General features: G+C 57.0%; 3 protein-coding genes across 3 annotated transcripts in view; 1 reads left to right on the top strand and 2 right to left on the bottom strand.

Annotated features, from left to right (window-relative positions):
- The window catches only part of LOC104027533 (uncharacterized), a 347,867-nt gene that overhangs the window by 166,868 nt on the left and 161,837 nt on the right, over positions 1-19,162 (top strand).
- LOC104030784 (uncharacterized) lies at positions 1,788-10,987 on the bottom strand. The gene is made up of 6 exons (XM_075725290.1): positions 10,906-10,987; positions 10,378-10,524; positions 9,758-9,868; positions 8,702-9,420; positions 2,326-2,642; positions 1,788-2,244 (listed from the first exon to the last, which is right to left on the bottom strand). Exons 1-6 carry the CDS (start codon positions 10,985-10,987, stop codon positions 1,788-1,790), a joined length of 1,833 nt encoding a protein of 610 aa, XP_075581405.1.
- LOC104035139 (E3 ubiquitin-protein ligase TRIM7-like) lies at positions 14,530-17,628 on the bottom strand. The gene is made up of 7 exons (XM_075725333.1): positions 17,212-17,628; positions 16,584-16,679; positions 16,269-16,499; positions 16,134-16,156; positions 15,617-15,732; positions 15,376-15,435; positions 14,530-15,044 (listed from the first exon to the last, which is right to left on the bottom strand). The coding sequence occupies exons 1-7, from the start codon at positions 17,626-17,628 to the stop codon at positions 14,530-14,532; spliced, it is 1,458 nt and encodes a 485-aa protein (XP_075581448.1).

Here is a 19,162-nt window from a genome sequence, read left to right as displayed (position 1 = left end):
GTCCAGGGTAGCTACAGTGACAAATAAAAGTAGCCCCAAACCTGAATTTGGCCCAGAAGCAATAATGATATTCTCACTTCTCTATCCAAATCCTAGATAAGCCTTTTCTGGACCATCTATCCGCTCACGCACGTTCAGAAACGCTGCGTGACATCGCCCTCGCCACCGGGACGTTATTGACGCAACTCCAACCCAACTGGGAGGAACTGAACAGCCACCTTTTTTTTTTTTTTTATCTAAAAGCAGCACCGTGGTACCACAATTTTGGCTCAGACGCTCGGTTTTGGCTCTCAAGGATATATTGACTACCCCAGGGGACCATCGGGGGCCTAAAGGCGTCGGAGACGAGTGCCGATTGAAGGTCAGGAAGTTGTAGGAGGGCTACGTCGAAGTCAAAGGTGGAAAGAACCACCCCGGCAAGCAGAGGTGACACCATTTCCGTGGCGTTCCCGCAGATCTTTGCTGTGGTGGCCACCACGGGCAGCTGTTAAGTCTTCGGAGGCAAGGGGGGGCTAAGGAGATAAAAGGGAAGGGGTGGGAGGTCCCACTGCACAAAGAGGAGGTAAAGGGAAGAGGAAGACGAAGCCAAGGAGCCGAGCTCTTCGTGAAATACCTGGAGCACCCCGATGGCTGCGGACCTTCCCTCGCGCTAGGTCCTGGAAGCCCCGGTAAGGGACGTGCAGGTCGTCGTCGTCGTCCCCGTGAGCCTGTGTCGCACAGCAGCGCCAAGCAGATGTTGGTTCTTCTGGACACCGAGGCAGAAAGCATCTGGCCAAAGAGACCAGTTTCCCCCTTCGTGGTCAGGCTTCAGTTGGAGTTTCTTGCACCGAGGCTTGTTTCGGCTCCGCTAACCAAATCGGAGCGGCTTCCAAACTCAATGCCAGCTCAGGAACAAGAAAAACCCACCCTACTCCCTAAAAAAAAAAAAAAAACCAACCCAAAAAACCAACCCAAACTCTCCAAAAACCTGTTGGGAAAGTGTGGTTTCCCCCAAATTTGCTTTCCTCCAGGATGCAGAGCTGGAAGGGAGGAGGACCGGCCCCGGGCTAAATCCTCGGACACGGCAATCATGGTTTCACCAAGAGCTCCCTGTTTTCTCTTAGGCTATAAACAGTCAGCTCCCGTCCCCTGCTCGCCGACATCTTTACGAAGCTCTTCGCAATTTTCTCCTCTTGGCTTTTTAACAGCAGTAACTTCTCCCTGCCACACAGGAGCAAATAAAAATGTAATATATTTAGGTAGCAGAAAAATACGAGGAGAACATGATCTTCCTTAGGAGCAGAGGACCTTTTTTTTTTATTGAGGTTGCATACAGACAAGGGGGAGGAAAGGACGTGCAGGGGAAGACGGATTTCTACAGCGTCTTTGGGGTGCTGATGGGTACCCAGCCTGGAAAACGCCAAGGGATTTAAGGAAGGGCCTTAAAGACAGACGATGGGATGACGGACAGCCTGAAGCAGCAGCTGGTTTGATTGGGGAGTGATGGAGCGAGCGGATCGTGGACCAACACATCGAGCCCTTTGAGCAAACTCAGTAATAAAAGGAAATAATTAGTCAAAAAAAAAAAAAAAGTGTATTATTTACCGATCAGCCTACTTTAGATCATTTGCATGGGCTGTTTTTTTTTTTTTTTTTCCACTTTTGCAGTCTTTAAAAATGAAGAATTTTACCTAGGAGAAGCGCTGTTTGGTTTTTTTTTTTCCCCCCTCTTTCATGTACGACGTCTCAACTCTTCCCAAAAACTCTGTCCCCGCTCCGGGCACTTACGAAGCCGTTTCTCCCCGGCGTTATCGCTGCTGTTCGACGGGGTTTGACCCCTCCTTGAAACCCTCTGCACACTGGGGGCACCGGAGCGAGCCCTTCCCCACCGTCAGACCAAAACGCGAGTTGGGTTGGAAGCTTCTCCCGCATTTCTGGCACTCGCGAAGCCCTGCGTGCACCCTCTGATGCACGATGAGGTTGGATCTCCTGCTGAAGCTCTTCCCGCAGACCGGGCAGGGGTAGGGCTTCTCCCCGGTGTGGGTCCGCTGGTGGGCGATGAGGTCCGAGCTCTGCCCGAAGCTCTTCCCGCACTCGTGGCACTTGTAGGGCTTCTCGCCCGCGTGCAGCCGCTGGTGCCGGACGAGGCTGGATCTGTTGCTGAAGAACTTCCCGCACTGGGAGCACTGGTAGGGCTTCTCGCCCGTATGGAAGCGCTGGTGGGCGATGAGGTCGCCGCTCTGCCCGAAGCTTTTCCCGCACTCGCTGCACGCGTAGGGTTTGATCCCCGTGTGCAGCCTCTCGTGCCTGAAGAGCGTCGACCTCCCCCTGAAGAACTTCTCGCACTCGGAGCAGTGGTAGGGCTTCTCCCCGGTGTGGGTCCGCTGGTGGACGATAAGCTCCGAGCTTTGCCCGAATCGCTTCCCGCACTCTTCGCACCTATACGGCTTCTCCCCCGTGTGCATCCTCTGATGTCGGAAAAGATTCGAGCGGTGGCTGAAGCTCTTCCCGCACTCGGGACACTGGAAGGGTTTCTCCCCCGTGTGCGTCCGCCGGTGGACGATGATGTCCGAGCTGCGGGTGAACCTCTTCCCGCACTCCAAGCATTTGTAGGGCTTCTCTCCCGTGTGCACCGTCTCGTGCCGGATGAGGGTGGACCTGTCCTTGAAGCACTTCTCGCACGTCGAGCACTGGTAGAGCTTCTCCTCCACGTGGACCCTCTGGTGGAGGTTGAGCTCCGAGCTCTGCCCAAACTCCTCCCCGCACTCGTAGCACTTGTAACGCCGCTCTCCCACGTGCCGCCGCTGGTGCTGGAGGAACTTGGATTTGTCCCTGAAGCGTTTCCCGCACTCGGGACACTGGCAGAGGTGTTCTCCCGCGTGCGCCTTCTCATGGACGAGAAGCCTCGAGCGGTGAATGAAGCTTTTCCCGCACTGCGGGCATTTAAAAGGTTTTTCCCCGACGTGGACCCTCTTGTGCCTGATGAGCAGTGACCTGTCCGGGAAGCACTTCTGGCACTTGGGGCACTTGTAGAGCTTTTCGCCCGCATGAGTCTTTTGGTGGACGATGAGGTTTGAGCTCTGCCTGAAGCACTTCCCGCATTCGTGGCATTTATATGGTTTCTCCCCGGTGTGGATCCGCTGATGCACGATCAGGTTGGAGCTCTGGCCAAAGCTTCTTCCGCACTCGTTGCACGTGTACTTCTTTTCCCCGGCAGCTATTCTGCACTGGGCTTTGGATTCTTTGAGGACCTTTTGGTTTCCTCCGTGGGGGATGAGTTCATCCCTTCCCGGCCCCGTCTCGCTCTCGGGAGCTGCCTCCCACCGGGGGCTCTCCAAAACGGCTCCTTCCCGTTTCACCGCTGCGACTCCGTGCCCTCCCCCTCGCTCAGCGCTTTCTCGCGTCAGGTTGGGCTCTTCCTTCGCTCTTCTGGCGGCGCATCCTGCGGCGGGTTGCAAACAAGAGCGGCGTCTTACTTCTCGAAGGGAAACCGCGTCGCGCCGGGGGACGGCGAATAAAAGCACGAGCCGGGGGACGGCGAATAAAAGCACGAGCGGGGACGGCGAATAAAAGCACGAGCCGGGGGACGGCGAATAAAAGCACGAGCGGGGACGGCGAATAAAAGCACGAGCCGGGGGACGGCAAATAAAAGCACGAGCCGGGGGACGGCAAATAAAAGCACGAGCCGGGGGACGGCAAATAAAAGCACGAGCCGGGGGACGGCAAATAAAAGCACAAACCGTGATGGCGAATAAAAGCACGAGCCGGGATGGCGAATAAAAGCACGAGCAGGGCCACCTCCTCGCCCTCAAGCCCCGATCCTTGAGGGAGGGCGAAAGCGCGGGCGCGCGGGCGGTCCTTCCGCGGGGACGAGCTCCTCACCTGCGCGGGGGTCTCCCGGGGTCTCCCCTTCTTCCCCCCGTTGGGGACGGGGGTCCGGCAGCTCTTCAGCACGCTCCATCCAAGGCGTCCTCGGGAAGGGGACCCCTGCTCCAAGGGCTGAAATCAGCACAGATCCCCCCGCCGCGCTGGCGGCCGGCGCCCACCGAGCCTCGGCCTTGCACCCAGGCTTGGCGGGCAGAGCTCCCCGGGGCGCCCGGTACTGACCCCCGGTGATGTCCCCACCGCCCCCCGGGGCTGCTCCCACCCGCCCGTCCCCGGTGCCGACCCCGGTGTTGCCCCCGGCCGTTCCTCCGCATCCCCACGACTGCTCCCGGTGCTGCTCCCGGTACCGTCCCCGGTGCTGCTCCCCCGGCCACCCCCGGTGCTGCTCCCGGTACCGTCCCTGGCCTCTGTATCCCCCCAGCTGCTCCCAGTTCGGCTCCCAGTTCGGCTCCCAGTGCTGCTCCCTTGGTACCATCCCCGGTGCCATCCCTCTGCATCCCCCCAGCCACCCCCGGTGCTGCTCCCAGTACCGTCCCCGGTGCTGCTCCCCCGGCCACCCCCGGTGCTGCTCCCGGTACCGTCCCTGGCCTCTGTATCCCCCCAGCTGCTCCCAGTGCTGCTCCCGGTGCTGCTCCCCTGGTACCATCCCCGGTGCCGTCCCTCCGCATCCCCCCGGTCCTGCTCCCAGCCACTCCCGGTCCTGCTCCCAGTACCAGTACCGTCCCCAGTGCTGCTCCCCCGGTCCTGCTCCTGGTACCCTCCCCAGCCGTCCCTCCGCATCCCCCCGGCCACCCCCGGTACCGTCCCCGGTGCTGCTCCCTCGGCCACTCCCGGTGCTCCTCCCCCGGTACCGTCCCCGGTGTCGTCCCTCCGTATCCCCCCGGCTGCTCCCGGTACCGTCCCCGGTGCCGCTCCCCCCGGTTCTGCTCCCCCGGCACCGTCCCCGGTGCTGCTCCCAGCCACTCCCGGTCCTGCTCCCGGTACCCTCCCCAGATGTCCCTCCGCATCCCCCCAGCCACTCCCGGTGCTGCTCCCCCGGTCCTGCTCCCCCGGTACCGCTCCCGGTGCTGCTCCCCCGGTTCTGCTCCCGGTACCGCTCCCGGTGCTGCTCCCCCAGTACCGCTCCCGGTGCCGCTCCCCCAGTACCGCTCCCGGTGCCGCTCCCGGTACTGCTCCCGGTGCTGCTCCCCCGGTTCTGCTCCCGGTACCACTCCCGGTGCTGCTCCCCCAGTACCGCTCCCGGTGCCGCTCCCGGTACCGCTCCCGGTGCTGCTCCCCCGGTTCTGCTCCCGGTACCACTCCCGGTGCTGCTCCCCCAGTACCGCTCCCGGTACCGCTCCCGGTGCTGCTCCCCCGGTACCGCTCCCGGTGCTGCTCCCGGTGCCGCTCCCGGTGCCGCTCCCGGTGCTGCTCCCGGTACCGCTCCCGGTGCTGCTCCCCCGGTACCGCTCCCGGTGCTGCTCCCCCGGTACCGCTCCCGGTGCTGCTCCCGGTACCGCTCCCGGTGCTGCTCCCCCGGTACCGCTCCCGGTGCCGCTCCCGGTGCTGCTCCCCCGGTTCTGCTCCCGGTACCACTCCCGGTGCTGCTCCCCCAGTACCGCTCCCGGTACCGCTCCCGGTGCTGCTCCCCCGGTTCTGCTCCCGGTACCGCTCCCGGTGCCGCTCCCGGTGCTGCTCCCCCGGTTCTGCTCCCGGTGCCGCTCCCCCAGTACCGCTCCCGGTGCTGCTCCCCCGGTACCGTCCCCGGTACCGCTCCCGGTGCTGCTCCCCCGGTGCCGCTCCCGGTGCTGCTCCCGGTGCCGCTCCCGGTACCGCTCCCGGTGCTGCTCCCCCGGTACCGTCCCCGGTACCGCTCCCCTCCCCCTTCCGCGGCCTCCCGGGCTCTGCCCGCCCCCTCCCGCAGCGCCCCCGCTCCTCCGCGCTGCTCCCGCCCCTTCCTGCGCACCGGCCCCGCCGCCGGCCCCCAGCGCAGCCCCTGTCGCGACAGCCCGGGAGATCCGCGCGGAAAAAAGGAAAAAAACAAAGTGGGGTGGTGGGGACGGGACCTGAAACTGGGGGGCAGCGGGGGAGGAGGCCACCAGCAACCCCGGATGGGATTCGAGTCTTTTTTTTTTTTTTTTTTTTTAATAATTTTTTTTTTCCTCTCGTTAATATTCTCCGGAAGGGATTTGGTGGCTGCGAGCGGCTCGGTGCGGGGGGGGGGTTGTGTCCTTCGCTGTTTCTTCCCACCCGCTCCTCGGGCGAGGAGAGAAGTGACCGCCTAAGGAATCATCGAATCGTTGAGGTTGGGAAAGACCTTGAAGATCATCGAGTCCAACCGTTAACCCAACGCTACCAAGTCCAGCACTAAACCAATTAAGGGGAGAATCATAATTTCATGTTTCCTGCCTTGGTGGCTGGATTATTTTTAATGAAAGTGAAAACCAGGAATCATTAAGGTTGGAAAAGACCTTGAAGAGCATCCAGTCCAACCGTTAACCCAACGCTACCAAGCCCACCACTAAACCAGTTAAGGGGAGAGGAATAATTTCATGTTTCCTGGCCTGGTGGCTGGATTATTTTTAATGAAAGTAAAAACCAGGAATCATTAAGGTTGGAAAGGAGCTCTAAGATCACCCAGTCCAACCGTTAACCCAACGCTACCAAGCCCACCACTAAACCAGTTAAGGGGAGAGGAATAATTTCAACTTTCCTGGCTTAGTGGCTGGATTATTTTTTAATGAAAGTAAAAACCAGGAATCATTAAGGTTGGAAAGGATCTCTAAGATCATCAGTCCAACCGTTAACCCAACACTACCAAGTCCACCACTAAACCAATTAAGGGGAGAATCATAATTTCATGTTTCCTGCCTTGGGGGCTGGATTATTTTTAATGAAAGTAAAAACCAGGAATCATTAAGGTTGGCAAAGACCTTTAAGATCATTGAGTCCAACCGTTAACCCAACACTACCCAGTCTATCACTAAACCAATTAAGGGGAGAGGAATAATTTCAACTTTCCTGGCTTAGTGGCTGGATTATTTTTTAATGAAAGTAAAAACTAGGAATCATTAAGGTTGGAAAAGACCTTGAAGATCACCCAGTCCAACCATTAACACAACACTACCAAGTCCACCACTAAACCAATTAAGGGTAGAGCAATAATTTCATGTTTCCTGGCTTGGGGGCTGGATTATTTTTTAATGAAAGTAAAAACTAGGAATCGTTAAGGTTGGAAAGGAGCTCTGAGATCATCGAGTGCAACCGTCAACCCAACGCCACCATGCCCGCTAAACCACATCCCAAAGTGCCACATCTGCCCGTTTTTTGAACGCAAAAGGGAGGCCGGCGGTCAGCCAGCTTCTGGGCCCCACGCTACGGCTGGGTCGACGTGATGCGCCGGGCGGGTCCCGCACAGCTCGGACTCACCGAGCTCCCCTACGTGAAGCCTTGGCTCCTCTTCTTCGCGTGATGGCTGCCGGAGGCACGCCAGCACCGCACGTGCCCCCGCTGCGGGAGGTGGGGGACCCCGTGAGATTAAAAGCGTGTAGAAGTCATCCCGAAGTCCCTGTGGACAGGATGAGGGAATAATTTGGGCTAGATGGGGCTTTGGGGTGCGTGTAGGCGTGCGTGGAGCCTGGTAGCCCTGCTCTGAGCACCCACGGGGCTCGCCGCGCCACAGAGCCCCAAAATGGCCCCAGCGCCCAGCCGTGGTCTCGCCGTGAAAATCCTTCCCGCCTTGCTGCGCGGTAGAGATGTTCATCACGTTCATCATCGCGCAACATCTCGAGATGTTCAGGGATGCAAGGGGCCAACAGAGACCCGTAAAAAAAAAAAGCAGAGATCTTTACCGGAGGAAATGACCTTCTGGGAATTTTTTGGAGGGGGAATACAGAGGAAAATAACAATCAGCCACGTGGTGCAAACGCCAGACGGTCCCTGCGGTCTTTGTTCTTGTCCTCGGACAGCGTGGCCGTCCTCCCGCCCTCTCCTCCTCTAACCCTCGCACCGCAGCTCCCAGCATCCGGACAGACTGGGACGGCTCTTCCCCTCCCCAGCCTGGGAAGACGCTGGGGCTACATCTGCTAAGGGAGGTCCCCTCCCTTCGTTATCCTCGTTTGGACGCCGCTGGAAAGCTCTTTCCGAGACGTTTCTGATGGAACGAGAGCCCGCCTGCGCCGTTTGCTCCTGGCATCACGCTGCGCCTCAGCCGGCGGCGAGGGTGCTGCCTGCCCGAGGCTTCCTGCAGCAAAACAGCGGGAAACGCACGGCTTGTTCCACCTCTGCGGCCCCCAAGCCACGCACGGGCTGCGGGTTGCGGCTTCTTGTTCTGTTTCCCCGCGTTTGGCTCCTCCACCCAAAACCTGGGGCCCTCCCGGCGTCGCTCGGAGGGGTTTCAGGCGCGGGAGGAGACGCGCCAACTGGGCCAGCGGCGCGAGGAACGTGACGAGGGACCACCACAAAGCTGGTTTTCCTAGGGGACAAACCGGCCCCGTTTCCATTGACGCCGGCTGTGCGAAGCCCGCCGCGCTCCGCCAGCCCAGCCGCCCTACGCGCGACCGCGCTTCCTCCTTGACCCGCCCTCTGAAATATTCAATAGTCCCGCTTGCACGCAGACCACCTCCTTTTTGGCGGAGTTCCGTTTCCGCCGAACGATTTGCCGAGCTTTCGTAGGCGCAGGCGCACCTAGGAGCTGTTCTCCAAGCGCACGCGTGAACGCGCAGCCCGTGCTCTCAGGCGCTCCACGTAGCCGCGTCCCGCGCGCGCCTTCCGATATTTAGCAAGGCAGGATCTCGCACTGAATGACCTTCCACACCTGGAGCACCGATTTCTCTCCTCTGTGAGTCTTCTGGTGCACGGAAAGGTGCGAGCTCTGCCCAAAGCTCTTCCCGCACTCGCCGCACACGTACGGCTTCTCCCCGGTGTGCACGCGCTGGTGTTGAATCAGCTTGGATCGCACGCTGAAGCACTTCCCGCACTCCGGGCACTGGTAGGGTTTTTCCCCGGTATGGGTGCGTTGGTGGACGATGAGATCCGAGCTCTGGATGAAGCTTTTCCCGCAGTGGGGGCACCGATACGGTCTCTCCCCGGTGTGTTGCCGCTGGTGTTTGATGAGGTTCGACCTTTTGCTGAAGCGCTTCCCGCACTCGCAGCACTGGTAGGGTTTTTCTCCCGTGTGGGTTCTCTGGTGGGCGGTCAACGTCGAGCTGCGGGTGAAGCTTTTCCCGCACTCGGGGCACGCGTACATTTTCTCGCCCGTGTGCATCCTCTGGTGCGTCACGAGGCTGGAGCTCCTGTTGAAGCATCTCCCGCACTCGGGGCACTGGTAGGGCTTTTCCCCCGTGTGCGTTCGCTGGTGGACAATGAGGTCCGAGCTCCGCGTGAAGCTTCTCCTGCACTCGAGGCACTTGAAAGGTTTCTCTCCCGCGTCGTCCCTCGGGGGCGTAATTAAGTCCCTGCTCTGGCCGCCCTCGCGTCCACGCTGCCTTTCCGCAGGTTCCTCCTGGGCTGGGGTTTCGCCGAGGCCGGCATCGCCTCCTCCGCAAACCATCCCGCTGTCGATTTTCTGTCTTACCCCTGTTGTGACACAGAGAGAAGCCAGACGGGTTATTTCTCAGGCCGGGTAGAAATAATATCAAGGGGACGGGGTAGAAAAAGCTGATTAAGCAGGCAGGAAAATTGGCTGGGGGTGCAGCAGCTCTGCTTCCGTTGGTTCCCCATGGATGGAAGAAGGGGAAATCAACGGAGAGGAAATTTATTCCGATTTCCAGCCAGGATGAGTGGAGCTGTATGTCCTGTAGATATCTCCTAGCAGATTCCATCACGCTTTGGCTAAAATCCCGGTGTGGGTTTGATAGGATATAACAGCGGGCGCCGGTGTCGGTGGTCACGAGCACAAGCACCCCATCCTCACCTGCTCTGCTGCTCAGGGCTGCTTTTTTCTCTGTTTCTTGAAGATTGGGGCCCCAGCGCTCTCCTCGCTCTTGCAGCTGGGCGAGCAAGTCTGGCTTGGCTGTGGGAAAACCTGTTCCAGAAGATGAAACCAGGAGCTATCGGAACGAGGGACTTGAGAATTGTAGAGTATTTGCAAAGTTAAAGAAATTCGAACTTCCTGAGGGACACAGGGTGGGAAGGATGGTAGTGCAGACCACCATGGTCATCCAGATGGTCATCCAGACCACCGGCTGCATGTGCGTCCTCCACCCAAGCCCCACAGAGGCCAAACATCAAACGTTGGCCCAAAACCAATCGTTGGGACGGAGCTAGTCTAGGAAAAGGGAGAAGATCGCTACGGGGAAGACAGATATTTCCATCTACTGGAAAATTACACAGAAGGGAAGAAAAAAGGGCTTTTGCTCAATGTTCCTCCTCACTCTGCCTCCCAGGAGGAGCGTCAGGGAGATGGTCCGTCTCGCTCCCGAGTGCTGCAGAGCTCAAACCATCCGAAAATTTAGAGCCCCTGCAACATAAAGGCTGTGAGCCAAAGCTTCAGGAGCTCTTGGCTCCAGCACTGGAAGGGACAGGACTCCTTACCCAGAGACGTCACGGTCTCGTAGTTCTCCAGCATGACGTCCACGTAAAGAGTCCTCTGCGCCGGGTCCAGCAGAGCCCATTGCTCCTTGGTGAAATACACGGCCACCTCCTCGAAGGTCACGGGCTCCTGCAGCAGCAGCAAGAGACCTTCAGAACCCGGGGCTGGAGCCAACAGCCCCACCATTCAAGAGGGAGAAGAATAAAAAAAAACCCCATTGGTCCCGGGATGAAGAAGCAGAGATGTTCGAGCCCATTCCAAGCAACCGAGGAGAGCGTGGGGCATTAGGGAAGAAAAACAAGGACCTCCCAGGAAAAGACTGAGATTCACGGACCTGCAACTAAACCTCCAAGGAGAACCCAAAGACAAAACACCAAAGGGAAACCATCAACCTCCCCATGCCCGCCCGGATGGGAGGCGGTGAAGGTGGCTTTTCCCAGGGCTGCACCTTGCTGGGGCACGGTGCAAGGCGAGGTTTGGCACCCGTAAATAAGTGTTTTTCCCAAAAAAGGGCTGATTTTCCTCTGTACGACCATTGTCGCTGAAGGAATGGGCAAACCCCCAACCAGACCCTGATGAATTGTCCACCTGAGTCAGTTCCAGCGTGTCCATCTCCAGGGTTGTTTTTTTTATTTTGGTGTTTCACGATGTTTGTCTATTCCAGAGTAAAACGCAACAGCCCGTCAGTCCTAGGAAATGAAAAAGGAGAAAAAGAAGAAAGTCCAACCATTGACCCAACACTACCCAGTCCACCACCAAACCAATTAAGGGGAGAGTAGCAATTTCATGTTTCTTGCCTTGGGGACTGGATTATGTTTTAATGAAAGTAAAAACTAGGAATCATTAAGGTTGGAAAGGATCTCCAAGATCATCAGCCCAACCATCACCCCAACACCCCCATGCCCACTAAACCATGTCCCCAAGTGCCACCTCTGCCCGTTTTTTGAACCCCTCCAGGGATGGGGACTCCCCCACCTCTCTGGGCAGCCTGTTCCAGTGCTTGACCACCCTTTCCGTGAAGAAATTTTTCCTAATATCCAATCTAAACCTCCCCTGGCGCAGCTTGAGCCCATTTCCTCTCATCCTATCACCGACTACTTCGAAGAAGAGCCCAACACCCACCTTCCTACAGCCTCCTCCTTGTAGTGAGGGGCCCCAAACTGGACGCAACATTTGAGGAGCTTGTAGGGAGTGGAGGAGAAGGGGACAAGATGAGGTGTCGGGGGGGGGGGCGGCTTCAAGTGACGGGACATCCCAACTGTGCCCTGTCACCTTGGGGACCTCAGAGCTGTCCCCAGGGTCCCATTCTCATGCAGGGGGAGCCCCTACCCAACAGAAGGGGTGCAGGGGGGGTGTCCATACCCAACAGAAGGGGTGCAGGGGGGGTCCATACCCAACAGAAGGGGTGCAGGGGGGGTCCATACCAATAGAAGGGGTGCAGGGGGAGCCCCTACCCAATAGAAGGGGTGCAGGGGGGGTCCATACCCAACAGAAGGGGTGTGGGGGGAGCCCCTACCCAACAGAAGGGGTGCAGGGGGGGGTATCCATACCCAATAGAAGGGGTGCGGAGGGGGTCCATACCCAATAGAAGGGGTGCAGGGGGAGCCCCTACCCAATAGAAGGGGTGTGGGGGGGTCCATACCCAACAGAAGGGGTGCAGGGGGGGATCCATACCCAATAGAAGGGGTGCAGGGGGGGTCCATACCAATAGAAGGGGTGCGGGGGAGCCCCTACCCAATAGAAGGGGTGCGGAGGGGGTCCATACCCAATAGAAGGGGTGCGGGGGGGGGGTCCATACCCAACAGAAGGGGTGCAGGGGGGGTCCAAGGGGCTGTACCCATAGCAGGGGGTGGGTACCGGGGGTGTCACCCCGCTTTCAGGGAGGGTCCCGGGAGGACCCTGGGGAGGGGGACTGGGGTGAGCCCATCTCTACCCCGAGGGGTTCTGGGGAGCCCGTAGCCAGCCCTGGGGGGGGGTGCGGGAGGAGCAGGGGGGACGGGGGGGGGGGGTAGAAGAGCCCCCCGGGTGGGTGCAGTGGGGGGGTCCCGTAGCCAGCCCCGGGGCATCCTTAGGCTGTTACCTGCCCGGCGACGGCAGCACCGGGAGCGGCTCGGAGCATCGGTACCGGCTCGGAGCATCGGGGCTGCCCGGGCTTCGCTTTGTTCTCGGTTCCCGCAGCCCCAACCCCTTCCTGTGCGTCCCCCGCCCCTTCCCGTACCCCCCCTCCCGCCCGGTGCACCCCATCCCATCGCCCCCGGCTCCGCTGCAAGCCCGGAGCAGCAGCAGCCGCCAATGTTGCTAAATATTGTCTTAAAATGTCCCCTCTTGGAATCATCGAATCGTTGAGGTTGGAAAAGACTTTGAAGATCACCCAGTCCAACCGTTAACCCAACGCTACCAAGTCCAGCACTAAACCAATTAAGGGGAGAGGAATAATTCCATGTTTCCTGGCTTGGTGGCGGTTTTATTTTTAATGAAAGTAAAAGCTAGGAATCACTAAGGTTGGAAAAAACCTCTAAGATCATCAGTCCAACCGTTAACCTAGCACTACCAAGTCCACCGCTAAACCAATTAAGGGGAAAGTCATGATTTCATGTTTCCTGGCTCGGTGGCTGGAGTATTTTTTAATGAAAGTAAAAACCAGGAATCATTAAGGTTGGAAAGGAACTCTAAGATCATCGGTCCAACCGTTAACCCAACACTACCCAGTCCACCACTAAACCAATTAAGGGGAGAATCATAATTTCATGTTTCCTGCCTTGGGGGCTGGATTATTTTTAATGAAAGTGAAAACCAGGAATCATTAAGGTTGGCAAAGACCTTTAAGATCATTGAGTCCAACTGTTCACCCAACACTACCAAGTCCACCACTAAACCAATTAAGGGGAGAGGAATAATTTCAACTTTCCTGGCTTGGTGGCTGGATTATTTTTTAATGAAAGTAGAAACCAGGAATCATTAAGGTTGGAAAAGACCTTTAAGATCATCAGGCCAACCATCAACCTAGCACTACCAAGTCCACCACGTCTACATGTCTTTTAAATACCTCCAGGGACGGGGACTCCACCGCTTCCCCGGGCAGCCTCTTACATCCTGTTTTTATTTTGCTGTTGTTGCTTTTTTCTAAAGTTACGGAGTCTCCCTGCAAAAACCTTTGAAGTCACACGTGTGTATACGCACATATACACGTGGTTGTATACATACATGCACACTTTTATCTCTCTCTTGGAAGAACACCGAGAACTTAAAAATTGCCTGGCTTTTCTGGCCCAAATAGTTGAGTTTAATACCTCTAAAAGGAAATGAAAGAGGATGGGTGAGTCACGAACTCTTCAACAACGGCTGGAGAAACCAATGGTACAGTGTCCCACTGGCTCTCGGGGAACGAACGCCTCCGATGTTACACCTGGCCCTGGCTCGGGCTTGAAGGGTAGCTTCAAAAATACGTTTCCTTTTCCTCCATGCCTCCCAAGGATTTAATTCTGGGACACTTGGCCCATTTCTATATCCACCTAACGCACGCGATCGCTCGTTTGCCTTTACACCGACGGGGCACGTAGGCACAGCTAAATTAAACCAGCGAAATTAAATGGCTAATATTGCTAAATAGCGACTTAAAATGTCCCCTCTCGTCCCCCACCAAGGGTAGCTACGCCCTGGTGAAAGGCTCCGAGGAAGATGCTGCTCCGGACCTGCCCTGCAGCCCTACGCGTCCCCCCAGTTGGGGGGCAAATGCCTGCACCCCTCTTCTTGCTCCGCGGCTGGCAGGGCACGCGCAACTCCCTGCATGCCCACCCCAGGGCCCTTTGCTGGCTCGCAGGGGCCGCAGCGCATCCTCACCGTGAAGGACGAAGCAGGGAAAAGCCCCGCTTTTCCTTGGGGAAAAGAGGGGGGACGTGATCCCGCTCCTTGCCTGGAGCCAGCCCAGAGCTGCAGCCCAGGGCTTGGCCCTTCCCACAGCCCCAGGAGCTGCTGGACGACGTTAAACAAGGAAAGAAAATTGCAATTTTTTTTTTTTTTTTTTTTTGAGCAAATTCTGCTAGAAGAGATTCTTGTGCAACATCATTAAAAAAAAAAAAAAAAAGAAGGAAAAAGAGGTGCCCAACAAGCAGAAAACACAGCCCGAAGCTGGACGGGGTGAGGGGAGGGAAAGCTCACGGGCAGAGGCGGAGGTGGGAGCCTCTCCCCACCCAGAAGAAAGGGAAGATGCTCTCCCCACCGAACGAGGCTTTTTGGAACGTGAAGACGGGGGGCTCGCGCTCGGCGAGGTAAAACGCCACTTGCCCGCCTCCGTAGTCCAGAGTCACCCGCACCCTCCCAGCTTCCCCAGTGGCGGGGAAGGTGGTGACGGGGGAAGCGAAGGCGCGGTACCGATTCCCGCACCGCCCTATCGCCCAGATCCCCTTCTCCGGCCGAAACTCAAGCCAGCCCTTCCTTGGAAGGGAGCGTCGGGCCACCCCCAGCGCCCAGGTCCTTCCTGCGGCCACTTCCACCTCCCAGCAGTGTCTCCCCGCGGTGAAGCCCCGGCAGCCCAGGACGCAGCAGGAGGCATCGAATCGCTGCGGGGTGGTGGGCAGATCCTGCCCCGTGTCCGTCCATCGCGCCCCACGCCGGTCCCGGGACAGGAGGAGCCGCGCGTTGGCAGTGTCAGGGTCCAGAGTCACGAACGCTGCCGAGGATGGAGAAGAAAGAGGAGGTGGAGGAGGACATCCCCCCACCCCACCCCCCAAAAAAAATCCCTGCTCCGGTTGGGACGACCCCCAGCATCACGCGTCTGCCTCTGCCCTGGGCATGGGAGCAGAGACATCTCCACGTCTTCCCACTCGGAAAAGCCTTGCCTCATGCCGGAGGACTGGACGGAGCTCCTTTGTATCTCCAGGAACCCCAAAGCGAGCTCAACTCATCATTTCCCAGCCATTTTAAGGACTATTTTGGCTAAAAATTATTTTTTTTTAGAAGCCGGAGCCCTCCCTTGCAGCTGCTCCTCCAAAGAGCCTCACCTTTTCCACCTCCTCCTAGAGATGGTTCTTGCTCTTTCTCCAGCTCAGATGGCAAAATGTCTAGGGAATGAAGAACAAAGGTTGGACATCATGCTCTCTGCCCGGAAATTCTGCTCGCTCTTGTCCCCGTCGTTTGTTTTTTTCTTTTCCTGGGAAAACAGGAAAAACAGCAGCAGGCAGAGCTGCCCCCTCCCATAATGGGGGGACAACCCCCCATCAACCCAGTCATGCTCCACCATACCTTGAAATCTCCCCAGCGTCTCTCTGAGGACATCGTTCTGCCGAGAAACGGCACGGAGCCTCCTCTCCAGGTCCGAGAAGGTCTCCATCATCCTCCGAGCGCTGCCCACCTCCCACCTGGATGCAAACCTTAGAGATGGGACTTGTGATGGCATGAGATACCAGGGCCATCCCTCCTCCCCCTGCACCTCAGGCAATTTGGGGATGGTGCATGAGCTGTCTGTCCCCAAAACGTCCCTCTGTCTCAGGCTCGGAGATGCCAAGCAGCTCTGTACAGGAGGACACTTGGGTCCCCGTTGCCCTGATGGCCAAGAGGACCTCTGGTCTTGGGGTGCTTTCTCTCATGGTGTCCCCACGCTGGGGTTCAGGGGCACCTCCGTGTCTCCAGACCTTTCCAAGCCTCACTTCAAGCCCTGCCTGAACTGCCAAAAATTTCCATCTGTGCTCCAGAAACCCGGGGGATGCTGCTTGCAAGCCTTCCCCCACCGTTGAGACGTGGGTGGTGGAAGAGCACGTACCTGTCCACGGTGCTTCGGGCATCCTGGAATAGAAGGAGAGAGAAAAAAGCTTCAGCCTCCCATCCCCAAATTGGGGGAGACCCCAGCCAAGGTGACGCTGGACCCTCTTCTGTCTTGCCCGGTAGAACATCCGACCTGCAGGAATCTGCTCGCAGGTTGCTCGAGCATCTTCTCCATCTCACAGATCAGGATGTCGAGGAGCGAAATCTCCCCTGACATCTTGGTCTCCTCTTCCTCCTGCCTCCTCATCATCTCTCTGTCCAGCTCTCCCAGCCGGGCCAGGAGGACGAGCTCCTGGTCCTTCAGAAACCGGCGCAGCTGCCGAAATTCCGACACGATCTTCTGCCTCTCAACCTCCGTCTGCATCTGCAGGACGTGGAAAGACACCACCGTGGACCACACCGGTCCAACACCTCTCTTTTTGTCCGGGTGATGGCAACAGCTACTTACCAAATAGTCCTGGCATTGCCTCTCTCCGCTTATTTTCAATTCCAAAATCTCTTCCCTTTGTTTCTTGAGCTTCTCCAGGTCACTGTGTATTTGCTCCTGGAGGAAGAAGAAGGGTTTGGGAGGGTATCTAGGTGGAAGTGGGGAAGGAATGGGAAGCTTGGAAACACTGCCCCTGCCATTTGCGGAGATAAAAAAAAAAAAAAAAAAAAAAAAAAATCGCAGCACGGGCACGAGGATGGAGAAGAGATGGGAGGACAACAGAGGAGCCAGTTTCATTCTTACATGAAATAAATTATTCTGTAATTTATTCTATAATGATTCTATGAAATTAGAAAATACTTGTTGACTGATTTAAGGCAAAGGGCTTAGTCTGAACGTGAATATTTTTATCTTTTTAGGCAAGAGAGGTGTCTGGTTTTTTTTTTTTATGTGGTTTTTATTTTTTTCCCCCAGCTCTCCCCAGTTATTTCCATTTATTTATTTTCTTGGTGGAAAAAACCAGTTACAGAGAACTTCCAGCTGGCTTGAAGCCTGTGGTCCCGAGAAGCTCAAAGGAACTCCAGCATCCCCTAAGGTGGCCAGAAACATTTCAGAAAAGGAATAACCCAAGCTTGGTCATGGACCTGACCTTGTCCTCTGGGGCAGATTCCTCTCCGTAGGCTGTAGTGGGACGTCCGTGAGCCCTCGGTCCGTCGTGGTGGGATCCAGGTGCTTCCGCACCACCCTTGAAGGCGCACGGCCTCTTGCGCCAGGAACAGAGACGCTCCTTCTCCTCCCCGCCTCCTTCCAGACCCAAGAGCTTCAGCTTCTCCTCTAAATGCTCCAAATGCGGTTTTGGTTGGAAATTCCCTTTCCTGAGCCGGCTTCGGTGGCCGACTGCCTCGGCATCTCCAAGCCTTCCTCGCTCCGGCCAGGATCGGGCTGTGCTGGCTCCGCAGCCCGGGGGGTCGCAGCCCAGGCGCCCAGGATCCGGCCGATGCTGCAGGATGGTGTGGTGGGTGCTTTCTTCTCCTCCTCCTCTTGCTCTAGATGAACCGGAGGCCATGGCAGCGGCTTCTCCAGCCCCTCCTGCTCCTCATCCCCTTGCTGCCTGCAGCGGAGCGAACGTGTAAAAGGTCTCCGCACGGACAGAGGAAGAGCGAAGAGGAGCTCTAACCTCTTTTAGATGTTCATTTTAGGAAGGAATGAGTTGCCCTCTAGCAAGGCTTGGACTTTAACCTCCACCTCATGGGCATCAAGGTTTGTCTCGCCTACATGCGAGTCTGCGCCACGGGCGTTGACGTCTCAAGTTGGCATCTCTGCTCCCGGGATGGCCAAAGGAGAAGGAGCCAACCTTCCCAACCTGGTGGGAACTGGGATTTCGTCCCCAAAGCTCAGGCTCTAACCCGCTCCCTTGCTGGTACACGACCTGGTGTCCCCCCACGTCAGCTCCCCACCCATCAAGGACCGGACCCTTAGGGTGCGCTCGCCAGCGCAGAAACCCTCCAGTGGCGCACATCTGCTCGGAAACCGTGGTGGAAAGCAGTTTTCATGTCCTCTTCTGCTGCTTTCCTTTTATTTGGAACCAATTTTAATTCATCTACGCGGCAGATGCCGAGCCTGAAAGCGTGCCCGAAGCAGGCTCAGCAACGCAACCCCCTCTTGACAGCTTGCACCACACGGACAGACCGCAGCAACCCCAAATTTAACAACCCTTCATCTTTACACTTGGAAAAACATCTCGGCAGTGCCAGGGTGGCCGGGACGCCGCCAGTTCCCTTCATCGGAATGTCCCCGACCGTCCCAAAAAGTGACACTTACCTGTTAGGCGGCAGCACAAGGTTTTTACGGACTTTTTTTTTTTTTTAAGTGTGGGGTGATTTAGTCCACAGGGCTCCTCTCCAGCCACCCCAGGGCTGTTCGAGCGCAGGGTCAGATCACATGGAGGACAGAGGGAAAATATCAGCCCTATTTAAGGAAACACGGAGAGGAATGCGCTGCCCGGCGTCTCCCTGCCAGGGACAGTCTCATTTATGTCCCTCTGCGAATCAGCGTCCCCAACTTGGATTTTTCAATCCAGGATAAAGCTCGGATTGAAAATACTTTGTCATTTGCAGCTATAGGATAAAATATCTTCGGCTATCGGGCAAGATGGGGCATCTGCCACCATGCAACGCAGGGACCATCCGAGCACAGCCAGCTCCTGGGGGTCACCACCCACCTCGGCCATCACCAGGGCAAAAAATAACACAGTGGTCATCCAACTGCTTTAAATAAAGAGCCGGGCAGCTTTTTCGTCTTGTGTCCAGCCTCTTTCATGGGTTACAAGCAGCACAGGAACACCTTCCTGATTGCGATTTTTTTTAATTATAGCAAAACCAGCTTTAGAAACACATGCTTCAGAGTCGCTGGTGGTGATTTCCAGCGTGGAGGAAGGGCAGTTTCTCCTCTGTGGCATTTCCCACATCGATAGTTACTTAGAAAAGAGGATTTTTTTTCTTTAATTATTATATATCATTATATATTCCCCCCCCAATTTCTGTCTGCTGACAGAAGGAATGGTATTTTGAGCTGCTACAGCAAGCAGCTTTCTTAGCTAA

Source organism: Pelecanus crispus, chromosome 29 (assembly GCF_030463565.1).
Source record: "Pelecanus crispus isolate bPelCri1 chromosome 29, bPelCri1.pri, whole genome shotgun sequence".
NCBI lineage: Eukaryota > Metazoa > Chordata > Aves > Pelecaniformes > Pelecanidae > Pelecanus > Pelecanus crispus.
Note: the sequence above shows the minus strand (reverse complement) of the source record. Positions and strands in the feature narration are given on the sequence as shown.